This window comes from Ambystoma mexicanum, chromosome 13 (assembly GCF_040938575.1).
Source record: "Ambystoma mexicanum isolate Mex_15411 chromosome 13, UKY_AmexF1_1, whole genome shotgun sequence".
NCBI lineage: Eukaryota > Metazoa > Chordata > Amphibia > Caudata > Ambystomatidae > Ambystoma > Ambystoma mexicanum.
This window is the reverse complement of record NC_090938.1, coordinates 690,724,590-690,738,228: the sequence shown is the minus strand read 5'-3', so window position 1 is coordinate 690,738,228 and position 13,639 is coordinate 690,724,590. Positions and strand designations below refer to the sequence as shown.

The following is a 13,639-nucleotide window of genomic DNA, read 5'->3' as shown; positions in this document are numbered from 1 at the left end:
TACCTGGTCTCACACTAAGAGGCTGGACTCGGTCATGAAGCGTGATATAAAAGCCAACATTTTTTTTAATAAGGACTTGAATCAGTGTTCAGTTATTGACAAATACATGTGAAAGACTTCATTTGTTTGTGTAATTCGCTTCAGCCAAATGTGTCTTGGATTTATCAGAGGTCTGGATCTGACTTGAGATTTAGATGAGAAATGCATTTTGTTGTTGTAATGAGAAGAGGCGGGGGCTTAACCTAATATTTGTGGTTATTTGCAGTCATTGAGTACATGCAGTAAGAACTATTCCAAAATGATCTGTGGCCTGAATAGTTAGGAAAATAATAAAAACACTCATTTATTTTGTGGTTGACTTTGCGCTTGAGTAACTCTGTAGTGGATCAGATATGATACATCCAATAGCAGATGAGACGTACAAAAGTACAATAGTGCGACTAGTGGTTGACTTACCTTACAAATATATAAATAACAATCATAAGATAGACCTGATCAGTCTGAGCCTAATTATCCAGGCCGCAGCAACAAAGGAGGCCACAGCATATACCACATGTCTCGTTGAGGAATTTCTGCATCTGTGGATTGCCCCCTGTGTAGATGTATCCATGGAACTATGGTCCCTAAATAACGGGATTGACCAACACTTTCCTTTATGCACAAGGAAATGGTATCAGAGAAATAAGTGATTTGCACCTTCCAAGTCTGAGAGACACATTACACATTTGGTATTATAGAAAATGCTAAGGGACCTTTTGAATGATATTACTTCATGACCTCCGCGACCACTTTATTGCAAGTTGCACTGTCGCATTGGTGTGTCAAAGAGAACAGAGACTTTGAGTTCCCCTACTCCGTTTGTCAAAGTGAGAAGGAAGTCCTTTGATCACACCTTATTACTGCGCCAAACAAATGATTGTACAGTATTATTTGGTGTCTAATTAGTAAGTTTTATTGGTGGGCCTTTGTGATAACACGTGTTTCGGCATTATGCCTTTCTCAAATCAGGGCATATCTTTTTGTTTGAAAATATGTTGAACAAAAAAGTGTGCACATTCAATTGAACGATAGACAAACAGCATCATATTATAAGAATATACATACATGTCGTCAAAAGAAAATTAAATTACAAGGAAATAATATAAATGTGTAGTTGTATGCAATTGAAGTTGAAAAGAACAGAAAATTGTCTGGTCTGGCATGTGAAGTAATTGTGTTTGAGAAATACCAATGTTAAAAGTATGGTGTAATATAGGCACACCTCGATAAGTTGTGTAAGCAAATAATCACAACGTTTGGAAAAATTAAAATAAATATAAAAAGACAGAGATTTAGGGTGGGGCACAGGGGAGGTAAATGGGGTGAGACATAAAAAATGAAAAGATTCACATGAGAACGTTAGTCAATTGCAAACTCGATGTCAATATTATTCAACAGGTTGCAAAGGGAAATACTCTTCCCCTGTGCCGTCAATCTTAACAGCCAGGGTGGCGAGAAAATGTTGAATATTACAGGGGTAAATCCCATCTGGGGCAGACGAAAGAAGGAAGGACAGGGGATGTAAGAAAAGGGGGGAGGGAGTCGTCATGTCTGTGTCCCAGAATTCTGCTCCTTGTGATATTATTGTGCGTACATATCATTGTTCTCTTTGCTTCATTTTTTAAAAATACAATAAATAAAAGGCAAGTGGAGGTTGTGGATTGTTGTCGCATAAGATCTAGGTACAGAAAGCCGTTATACGTGACTAGGGTTTACCCCATTGTAATCCGTTTAATGCCTCGTTAAAAATGGAGTGCAGTGGCGGGAGTCTGTTAATTCATACTACCCCGTGTGGGAAAAATAAGAAAACATGGAAATTGCAGATTGTTTGTTAATTTAAAGTACGAAACGGCCTCATAATATTAGTGGGAATGAATGCACTATTTTGCATGCAAATGGTATCTTGTATCTAAATATCAATCAAGATGCCATGTAGTATTGCGTACAATGTCCGGTATGGGTAAACGGATCCTGCTGCGATTGGACAGCTAGGTGGGTGGGCTGCCTGAGCCCCTAAGGGCTTCCCTGCAAAGATGCGTCCTTTCGCGTCCCGCGTCCATATGAAAATGGGATCGCTTACCTTGCCCTGAAAAGTGTGCATGTCCCTCCTACTTGGTAAGCTCTTCTGCCCTTGCTTTGCAGTGGAGAAACCATTCAAGTGTGAGTTCTGTGGGCGCAGCTACAAGCAGAGGAGCTCGCTGGAGGAGCACAAGGAGCGCTGCCGCACATGCCTTCAGAGTGGGAATACGGAGAACCCAGGTGAGTTCTCTCCTCTGCGCTGCGACTATAACCTGGGCATTTGTCCATTTATTATGCCAACTTACATCACCTTTGCTCATTCGCTTTTGCCCCTCTTTCGCAAGGGCTTTTTTGCAGGCTGCCCGCCGCTTACATGGGGCTTTCGGAGCGTTTTGGCACTCTTTGGATTCAAACCTCTCCCCCTGCCCCAGGAGGGGGGAAGGGGGGAGAGAGACAGGAGGGAGGCCCCTGCCCCGGTTATCGAGGTGCCTCCTCCATTTTGTCTGCTGTCCCGTTGTCACCTTCATGTCCCTGTAGTGGACAGCTCTGCGCTGCTGTCCCGAGCTCTCCACCTGCTTCTGGCCCCCAGTGCTAGGGCTGCACTGCTACTTGGGGTTTAATGGCAGTGCGGTCTGATTCTGGCTCCCGGGCTGAAATACAGTGTTTTGGACTGACTGACAGCTGCTAAGTGACAGCGGTGTGCAATGCTGACGCCAGGGATGGAGAGTCTTTCTGTGTGCTACCTGCCTTGGTGCTCTTTGAGAGCTCTGTGCATTGCCTGCTGCTGTTATGGAGGATGCTGTCCTGTGCTGCATGTTGCAGGACTGAATGTCAATGCCCTGTGCTATATGCAACACGGCTTCTGAGTGCTGTTGTGTGCCACACTCCGAGCAGTACTTTGCTTGTGCTAGTCAAGGCGCTCAGTGGTAGTTCCACTGCTGCCAACACTGGAGCCCAATAGCATTGGAGATTAGGTAAGTAGAGTCCTTCTCCCAGTTCAACAAAAAAGCCAAACACGCTAGATGGACCCTGGCCACGCCCATTTAGCAAAGTTCCCGGAACTGGTATCTATCTACTGATTCGTTTATATAACATCTGCACCTAGATATAATTTGGTTCGTCGCAGCTGCGCAATACAAAAGAATCAACCAATCAGTACCTGTGTTTTCTTCTAGCCCGGCGTCCCGTGCTGTCAGTGTTCCCTCTTCTAGCCAGGTGTGACTGTGTTGTTAATCAGTGTTGCCTCTTCTAGCCAGGTGTGACTGTGTTGTTAATCAGTGTTGCCTCTTCTAGCCAGGTGTGACTGTGCTGTTAATCAGTGTTGCCTCTTCTAGCCAGGTGTGACTGTGCTGTTAATCAGTGTTCCCTCTTCTAGCCAGTTGTCCCGGTGCTGTTAATCAGTGTTGCCTCTTCTAGCCAGTTGTCCCTGTGCTGTTAATCAGTGGGACCTCTTCTAGCCTGGGTCCCGGCGCTGTTAGTCAGTGTTGCCTCTTCTAGCCAGGTGTCCTGTGCTGTTAATCAATGTGACCTCTTCTAGCCTGGGCCCCGGCACTGTTAATCAGTGTTGCCTCTTCTAGTCAGTTGTCCCTGTGCTGTTAATCAGTGTGACCTCTTCTAGCCCGGGTTCCCGGCACTGTTAGTCAGTGTTGCCTCTTCTAGCCAGGTGTGCTGTGCTGTTAATCAGTGTGACCTCTTCTAGCCCGGGGTCCCGGCACTGTTAATCATTGTTGCCTCTTCTAGCCAGGTGTCCCTGTGCTGTTAATCAGTGTGACCTCTTCTAGCCCGGGGTCCCGGTGCTGTTAATCAGTGTTGCCTCTTCTAGCCAGGTGTGCTGTGCTGTTAATCAGTGTGACCTCTTCTAGCCCGGGGTTCCGGCACTGTTAATCATTGTTGCCTCTTCTAGCCAGGTGTCCCTGTGCTGTTAATCTTTGTGACCTCTTCTAGCCCGGGGTCCCGGTGCTGTTAATCAGTGTTGCCTCTTCTAGCCAGGTGTCCCTGTGCTGTTAATCAGTGTGACCTCTTCTAGCCCGGGGTCCCGGCACTGTTAATCAGTGTTGCCTCTTCTAGCCCGGGGTCCCGGTGCTGTTAATCAGTGTTGCCTCTTCTAGCCAGGTGTCCCTGTGCTGTTAATCAGTGTGACCTCTTCTAGCCCGGGGTCCCGGCACTGTTAATCAGTGTTGCCTCTTCTAGCCAGGTAGTGTTGCCTCTCCTGGGCCTAGTGTTTGCTGCTAGCCATCTCCTGCATGCCAGTGCTCTTTGCTGAGCTGCATGAACTCTCCCAGAGGACCGATCTGTCAGGAGCTTGGTGATAGTGCGGTGTACTTCTTTTGTCGGGGTTAATGGTAGTTTAATATTATACAGGTATGGGCCATAATGGCTGTTGCCATTGTTGGAAAACTCAGTGTGGCTGAAATTCCTGCTGGTTTTAATTTCCTTTCAACCCCCAAACGTGCCCAGTTCCTGGTCAATCTCTTGACTTAGGTCTGGGAACAGTACAGGTTGGGGGATTTCAAGATGGCTGGCTGGGCCAGCTCCTTCTCTCTTAGTTCAGCTGAGGGAAACACCACCATCACTGTACTTGCCCTCTTTCTGTGCTGGACTTTAAGCTGCACCCAAAACCAACAAGGAGTCTCCTTTGCCGGATTCTGGGACCACATCCCCCAGGGAACCCTCAGTTCTCATTAAAGGTCAGTGGGCACCCTAAGCACCCTTAGCTGAGTGCCCGTGCGCAGGTTTTTCCAGGAGCTACACTTTGGCAGTTGCTTAAGAATGCTCGCCACAACACACTGAAATGTCGCCCCCTCCATCAGTACCACTCTACCGAACAGGTCCTCAAGTTTAGCCTTGACGGACTTCACAGCTACCTCAATCTATGAAGTTTCCACATTCATGTCAAAGAAGGCATTGATGGATTTCCGGAAGGTCCACTTCTACAGTGGCGCCGGCGCCGGCTTTCAGTCAGCTCAAAGGCTCTGCACAATTCACGCGGAGGTGGGTGGGTGAGGAGTGCTTCCTGCTCAGTGTGGATGCTGAAGGAACCCACCTGGTTTCGGAGGAATAACCGGGTCTGGGAAAACTCCCCATTGGGCGATTTCTCCACATTTATTGGGGCATTTTCTATGCTTTCTGGCCCAGGTTCCCCTCCTTAATAAATGCTGCAAAAACGTAATATATTCCCTTCACAAAATAGAGTAAAACTGCTGCAGTGAGTTAGGCGGATCGAAGCAACACAACACAGGTTCGATCCCCGGGTCGGCGCTTAGAAACCTCTGGGTGTTTAAGCGCGTTATAAATACGCAACTGAGACAAAAACAATTACGCAACTAAAAAACAATCAATTCCTGTAACAGCGCCTCGATGCTCTCGGGCTGTGTGAGCGCTTTAAAAATGTAAAATAAATAAACACTCGGGACCACCAGTGGACAGGGCATCTCCACAGCCTGACTGGGCAACTACAGAGAGCAGTAAGTGACGCCGATAGCAGGAATCCTAAAAAAACGGGGCTACTGTGGGTGCCTGTTGGTGCTGCCCCCTGAAGAGTGAGTTTATTAAGCACTTGTTTACTTTGATGAGTCTCTTTGTTTGTGGTTTTTGTAGTGTTTTACTGAGAGAGTTTGTGTTTTCTCAATTTAGATGGCCATGCGTTTAGCTTTGTTTCCTGAAGCTCTGGCTCTTGCACATTTAAGGTCTGCATTCAGTGTGAAACCAAGATGGCAGATTCCAATGGACCGTCCTGATCCATGCTCTATCTGTCTTTCCAGCTTGACACAACTGCATGCAGGCCTCACAACAGGTCTAGAACCTTGAAGAAACAACAGACGAGAGTGTTGGCCAGACTTTAAGAGCGGGGCTCTGCACCAGCGGAGAGCCAGAGGGCGAGCCCCCTGCCAGCCTCAAGGAGGCTGTGTAGACTCGATTTTAGGCCTGCAAACAGTGTCCCTATAGGGACTAAAAACGTGCTCCTTCCTCAGGAGTAAATGCCACACCTCACTTTGAAACTGTTGTGCAGCTTCTGCCCTGTCCTCCCTCTCCTGCTTGCTGTTCCTTCACAACATGCAGAATTCTCCACTATGGAGTCTTCATTATACATCATAAACCTAGAATATCTCTCTGTATGAGCGAGATGTAGAATACATGTAATTCCAATCAGTTACATTTGAAATATAGCCAGTATACAAATAGCTACCTATTATTTTCGTTCATTCTTTTTTTCAAAGCATAAAATAGTGCGGGAGGCAATTTTTATACCTGCTCTGCCTTGGTGGACAACTGCAAAAGTGAGAGGAGAACTGCTCACATTGAACAAAGAAAACCTCGTTTAGATCACTCCCCTTGCACAAACCAACTCTAGAGGGAGGCCTATAATGCTCTGCTGGAACAGTTATTTCAATTACTTTCAATCCAGAGAGAGGAATCCCTGCACACCATTGGCATTTATTTGGCTTACAGTTTGACTCTTGTGTATGAAATGTCGAGTTTACTCAGCTTTCTTGATAATGTCTTTTCCCCATTGTTTTTCATGGCTTCACACAGATGTGGGAGCAAGATGGCAGAGCAGGAAGAGCATGACATGTGCATGTGCTTTCTGCCTGAAGGACACTGCATAGGAGAATGCCTTGCAGGAGACTTTGAGAAAGCAAGTAGACTTTAATCATTAATGGGCACACAGGGACGCCCCAGAAATCTCTGAGTTTTCGCATGCCGCTTAGGGACCTGAAGGTGGAACCTTCCCCAAGCCCTCTTCTGATTTGGAGAATGCCCATCCTGGAACCTCTCTGACCTATGATGTCTGTCAGGGTCTGCCTAGCATCCCAAGCGCTGTTCTGCTCTTCTGACTTCGAGAGGCGTGCTGGCAACACGTTTCTCATCCTCCAGGGTTTCCCCATTGTCCTCTTTTTTTACATAGACAATCAATAGTGCAACACTTTCTGTCTGAGGCACTCTTCGGCATCGAAACAGTCCATGTCAAAGCATGCAACTGGGCACTTCACATCAATGCATTCCACTTTGTAATTGCTTACAGCACTCCCTAAAACAACCACCCCAAAGGATCTGTGCATATGACTCGCAATCCAGTGAATATTTCTCCAGTCAGGGTTTTTACAAACAACACTAATCAGTCCCATCTGCTTCTGAAGCTCTCCTCTTTCGTGAGGAACCACTCAGGCTAGTGCCCTCAGAAAGTAACAGAAGGAAATGCCCCCAGAGCTCGGGATCCTCAAGGCACAAGGCTCCTTTCAAATAACTTTATTCTCTGCCTAGAAAGTCCCCTTGACCTTCTTCTCTAATAGACTCAGTCTGGGCACAGATTTCACCATCACTGACCCACTCCCCATAGCACAGCACATGTCAACTCTGGCGACTTGTATAGTATTCAATGATTGAGTTCACTAACCTGCGCAACTGCGGTTCACAATCGAGGCAACAGGCAGATATCGGAAAATCTCCCGTGGATGCCCCGCTCCCTCTCTCCCCGCAGGTAATCTCAGTGAGGAGGGAAGCGGAACCCCCATGGAAACCCTCCTGGGGAAGAAAACCCTGGATAGCCGGAACTCTTCGGAAGGAAGTGTCGAGTCGGAAAGGATTCCTCTAATCGGTCTGTAATGCAGGGAGGGTCGATGACCTTTCTATTAGAAAGAGAGAGACAGGTGAGCGTCAGTACAGGAAGCTACAATGAGGAGCGAGGTTTGCAAGTAAGCGGGGAAATGTACCATGTATCAAGGCTTAAGTCCTTAGTGAGGAAAGAGTGTTCTGGGGTGCTTCCGGCAATCTGAAGAATCCGTTCGCTCTTATCAGAACAGAGGAACTAAGAGGACAAAGAAGGAGGAGAGCAGGATGGTTAAGCGAGTGAGTGGTAAAGGGCTAAAGAGTAGTCGGAGTATAGGATTACTCACTGCTGCTGGAAGAACCTCTCTATCCGAGAGATCGGTGGAGATGAATAACGAGCGAGGGAGATGTGTGTGTGTTTTAGGAGGAAAGAACAGGTCAGAGTTAGAGAAACGAAGGAAAGGCAAAGCAATAAGCACTGTGGAAGGAACCCTAGTAACAAACTCACGGAGCGTCAGTAAAGGCAGTAGCGACGTGTCTGTTGGTGGCTCTTCCTTCCTTATCTGGGGTCATGTGAGCCGTCACTTGCGCTGTCACGTGATCCGATGTGAGTGAATCCGTCGTACGCAAAACAACTAGACCGTTGCTTTCTGAAGTAGGGACTGTCGCTTTGGGAAGAGATAGAATAGCGCTATGTGCGGCTCTTCCTATCCTCCTGCTTTGCCACCACGACCAACGTTGATAGTGTGTAACAGTATATCTTCAACAGATCATATTCAATAAGGTGCTTATCCAGGCAGCTAGGAAACTGAGCATCCTGACATCATTTGCATCTAAGAAGGCCTCAATCATTTTTGCGACTACACCAAAAGACCATATCAAAACCTTGGCACTTGGTAGTCCCAGGGATTATGGTTATAGCAGCAGAAGCAATAAACAGGTTTGAATATACTTGAATGCATGCTTCTGCTGAAGATCCACCATGGCACTGATTGAAAGAAAGCATTGCACATTAGTTTGCTGCTGACTCCCTTCTGATGTGTGTATATAGACCTGGTGGTAGCAAATGAGAACTTAATTCCCAAGTAAACATCTTAGCAACCTCTAATGTGGTTGCTCTGTTCATGATCCTTGTTTTGATGTGCTCATGGTGACGTTTGCCAAGCCATACTGATTTGGAGACATTCATCCTCAGCGATCACTTTTCCAAGGAAACCTTGTTGCTTCTGTAAGCCTATACAACACACTATCTGTCAATTCCAATATGTCTTCGTTACTTAGGGGAGTGGATATCTTTTACATGGTTAGCCAGCAAGTCGTCACAGTTAGCCTGCTGGAGAGATTGATTGCACGTTGTTTGTATACGGAATAACGATGTTGACCAGGGCTCCATTACTGAACCCCATGAAGAGCAAATGCATCATCTCTCCCCACTTATCCGAGTGCGCCTAAGTTCAATCAGGCTGACAAATGATTTTTTTTTTTAAACTTCTCTTTATTGGCAAGGAACAGTAGCAGGTGCATTAACCAATACATCGACAATCCGCATTTCATATTCAAGAACATGGACAAAACAAGCTGTGCATGGGTGATAAAACAGGCACATTCTCCAAAAGCAGATCAGGTCTGATGAGATTGTTCAAAGTCTAGGTTGCACATCCGCCCAATCCGGTGACAGAGGCAAGGATAGAAGCTCCAAGTCAGCTTTGCTGTTCAAGTAACTACAAAACTCCGTCCACACATTTGTGGGGCGAGCATTCACAGGCAATGTATTGATGTAGTCCTCCTCACACACCTGCGTCCAAGTGAGTGCCTTTAACCACATTTCTAGTGAGGGGGGTGCGCCGCTTCCAGCACTGCAAAATGCATCTTTTAGCCACTATAGTCTCCACATTAAAAAATGTTGCAACCCGTTTGGCCCCAGCTCCTTCCCACAAACCGAACAACACAGCCAGGTGATCAGGATTAATCTGGAACCCCACCATCTCTGAGAGGGCCTCGAGCACAGCCTCCCAGAACGGGGCCAGCGCCCCACAGGACCAGAACATATGGGCATGATCCGCCTCCTTGGATCTGCATCTCTGGCAGACATGGGATTGATTATGTGCGAATTTCCCCACCATATGAGGAGTATAATACAGGCGATTAAGGAGTTTACATTGCACGCATCTAAACCTAGAGTTCAGGGAAACCTTGCGTGTGTCTATGCACATTTTCGCCCACATGTCATCAGTGATTGCCAACCCCAATTCATGGCTCCAAGTGTCCCGAAGCTTGTGGGATGGTTCTGCAGATTGTACCATCAACATCTTATACAGGGCAGATGTTATGCCCCTACCCCACGTAGAATTAGCAATGTAGCAGATCTCGGGGTACGAAGGCCACATGTCCTGCACTGCTGCTCTAAGTCTGAAATAATGCAGTAGCTCCAATGGTGACTTGGAGTGCCCTGGTCTCCATGTCTGCGGGGTAATGAATTTCCCCTCGGGAAACAAGTCGGAGAGCGCCCGATACCCCAGGTCGAGCCAGTAACGCATGAGGAGTTTATCCTGTGTGGGGGCCTGGGAATGACAATATGGGCAACCATTTATAATACGGGCGATGTTCGGAGTGGGATTGCAGGATCAGTTTCCATGCCTTGATCGTGGTGGCCACTGGGTCAGCCGGGGCGTTGGAATGATACGAGTGGAAGAGGATCAGGCACATGACATTCACCTCCTCGGTTGCCAGGATCTCGAGTTTGACATGAGGAGGAGGATCTAGGTGTTTATACCAGTGTGCTGCATGTTGGGTTTGTGTGGCGATCCAGTACCGGGTTAGATCCGGGACATTAAAACCCCCCTTCTCATAGGGTAAAGTCATCTGCTGCCATTTCCTGTGAACAGCGCCAGAATGCCATAGAAACCGGCTGCACCCCGCGTGCAAGTCTGTGAAATAGTGCTTCCCGGGCCAGAGTGGGACATTGGCGAATATATATAAGAGCTTTCGAACTATAATCATTTTGATTAGCGGCAGTCTTCCCGAGAGGACAGGGGGAGGTTACACCACCTCTTCATTTTAGCTTCAGCATATTGCGCGGCAGCGATATAGTTGTCAGCCAATAGGGAGGTTCTAGACAGGGATATCTGGACCCAAGGATACTTGATGCCTTCTGGGGCCCATCGAAGAGGGAATTCACACATCGGTTGGGGAGTTGTGGCCATCAGAAGGAAGATGTCTGACTTGGTGTAGTTTATGGTGAAGCCCGAGAATGGGCCTATCTTGATTATCTCGCGGATGATTGGGTCTAAGTGGACTGAGGGGTCCCTGACATACAAAAGCACGTCGTCCGCGTACAGCGATATGATTTCGGGCGTGCCGCGCAGATGTATCCCTTTGCGGGTATGCTTGTCCCTTACACTATCCGCCATAGGCTCGATAGCCATCGCAAAGAGTAAGGGGGAAAATGGGCAACCCTGCCGCGTTCCTCTATTGAGGGTGAAGGGAGCTGACGTATGAGAATTAACCAGGACCTTGGCCACAGGATTTGTATACAGCAGTTTAATGTAAGAGAGCATGCGTGGACCGATTACCATTTTTTCCAGTACCGCCCAGAAGTACTGCCACAAGACCATATTGAACGACTTTTGGGCATCTAGCGTCACAGCCACCACGTTAGCTTTAGGGTCAATTCTAGAGATCACATTGAATAGTCGCCGGATGTTTAGAGTAGTAGATCGGGCGGGGACAAAGCCACTTTGGTCCGGGTGGCTCAAGTATGTCATAATGGGGAGGAACCTGTTCGCAATGATCTTGGCGAATATTTTGGTGTCTGTATTTATGAGGGAAAGGGGTCTGTAGGAGCCACACTCCTCCAGGGGTTTGCCCGGCTTGGGAAGCACGGTTATAATGGCCTCAGGGACAGGGGAAAAGTGGCGAGGCGGAGCGACTCGGTCCACACCTCATGTAAGCGCGGGGCCAGTAGGGCAACATGGTCTTGATAGAATTCAGTGGTTAGGCCATCTGGGCCGGGAGCCTTGCCCTTGGGGAGAGCTGAGATGGCTGCGGTTATCTCATCGAGGGTAATGGGAGCGTCCAATTGCTCTTTAGTGGCGTGAGATATATAGGACATGGGGATACGGTCCAGGAGGAGATTCAGATCTTGCGGGCTATGCTCGCACTGTGGGGCATAGAGGGCAGCATAGAATTCCGCAAAGGTCTCCAGAATCGGTTGGTCAGACCAGTGCAGCACTCCATTCTTGTGCCTGATACTGTCGATCCGGGTTCTACCCCCTTCGATCCGGGCCAGTCTGGCCAGGGTTCGACCGGGTCTTTCCCCCTTGCCATACTTCCGCGCCGCGATGGGTTGGGCATAGTATTGTATCTCCCTGAGGGCATGAGCCTCAAAGGATTCCAATTCCGATCGTATCTGCCCTAGCTTGGGTGGGGAGGGGGCGGAGGCGCATTCCCGCTCCAGTTCCTTAAGTTTGGCCTCAGAGCGTTGTAAAGAGTTCTTAATGTCTTTCAGGACCCCTGCTTCCCTAGAGATGCACATCCCTCTGATGAACACCTTGAAAGCCTCCCATCTAACCCCATCAGTGGTGTCATGGCGTTTGTTGCTATCAAAGAACGAATTAATATCTGCAAGGATGTCGGCCTTGAAAACTATGTCGTGCAATGCATCTGATTTGAAGCGCCAGCTGGAATGGCGAGGGAGGTAAGGCCGCAGAGCAATATCTAGTGTCACTGGGGAATGATCTGAGAGCGTGCGCGGCATATCTGCATACTGAGAGTTTTCCCCATTACCCCCGTAGACAGGAGAAATAGGTCAATTCTAGAATGGCTGTCATGTGCAGAAGAGTAGAACGTGTATTTCCTAGTAAGTGGGGGAAGCGCTCTCCAGACGTCAATTAGGCCAGCAATGGGGCCATGTGCGCACGGAGCCGATGGGGGGCTCTGGATATCGTCCTGTGTGCAGTGCCTGACCTATCGAGCTCGCTGTCCAATATGAGATTCATATCTCCCCCAAATGATTGGGACCCCAATATATCTCAGAAGCAAGGTGTTGATGTCATCAAAAAAATCAGGGGCATCAATGTTCGGAGCGTATGTGTTCACCAAAAGACACTCTGTATTAGCTAGCAGACAATGGAGGATCACATATCTACCCTCTCGGTCTATGTGACTTGTGCGTAAGGAGAATTTCACTTATTTGTGAATCAAGGTTAGGACACCTCCGGATTGAGAGGAATATACAGTGTAAAATTTATTAGCGCCACATGTCGGTGCTATGGAGGATGAGAGATGCGCGAGGGCGTGGGTTTCTTGTAAGAGAAGTATTTTGACCCATGCCTCTGGGCGTATGCTGTAATCCTGCAAGCTTTTGTAAAATTGCTAAGCCCCCGGATGTTCCACGTCATTAGCCTAATGGCCATGTCACAGCTTTATGTGGCATCCCAGCACAACGTGGCCTTGTTTATTGGCCATGTGATAGTTGCCGATATAATGGCGCACCCTTCCGCCCGCCAAGCTACGAACTCCTTGCCATTTTTTAAATAACAACCCGCAACTTCACCCCCCCACCCTCACTGCCCACCCCAACCCAGCAGTACTTGAAGTCCCACCCAAAGGTCTTATGCCGGCGTGCCGTACCCAACAGAGCAACACATGCCTATACGCCCAATTGGGGCGCCACCAATGACCATAACTTGCCCAACACAGCATTGCAGCTGCAGCGGGGGTCGCTGTTGCCGTTAACCCAACTTTATGTGAGAAATTGGTGCAGTGCACCATAGATCGTACAGCGATAACAAATATTGCAATTTCAAGGGAACCATTACCTCAGGTTACAACTAGCGAAGGATAAGCAGGATACAGAAGTCCACAGATACAACAAGGGGGATATTGGCGGAGCGTGCGTTAGTGGTGCCAGGTAGGCCCATCTGGTAAGGTCGGCGCGCACCTCTTCAATCATTATCTATTGGCTCGTCTACCGGATCTGGAAGCGGGATATGAGATTCAATGAATTTCACTGCTTCCTCCGGTACCGTGAAAA

The 13,639-nt window shown here is 48.0% G+C and overlaps 1 protein-coding gene across 1 annotated transcript in view; it reads left to right on the top strand.

Moving 5' to 3' along the window:
• The window catches only part of IKZF3 (IKAROS family zinc finger 3), a 571,204-nt gene that overhangs the window by 473,175 nt on the left and 84,390 nt on the right, over window positions 1-13,639 (top strand). Inside the window, exon 6 of the mRNA XM_069634764.1 lies at window positions 2,182-2,298. Within this exon, the coding sequence (XP_069490865.1) occupies window positions 2,182-2,298 (117 nt within the window). The remainder of the gene's footprint in view (window positions 1-2,181; window positions 2,299-13,639) is intronic.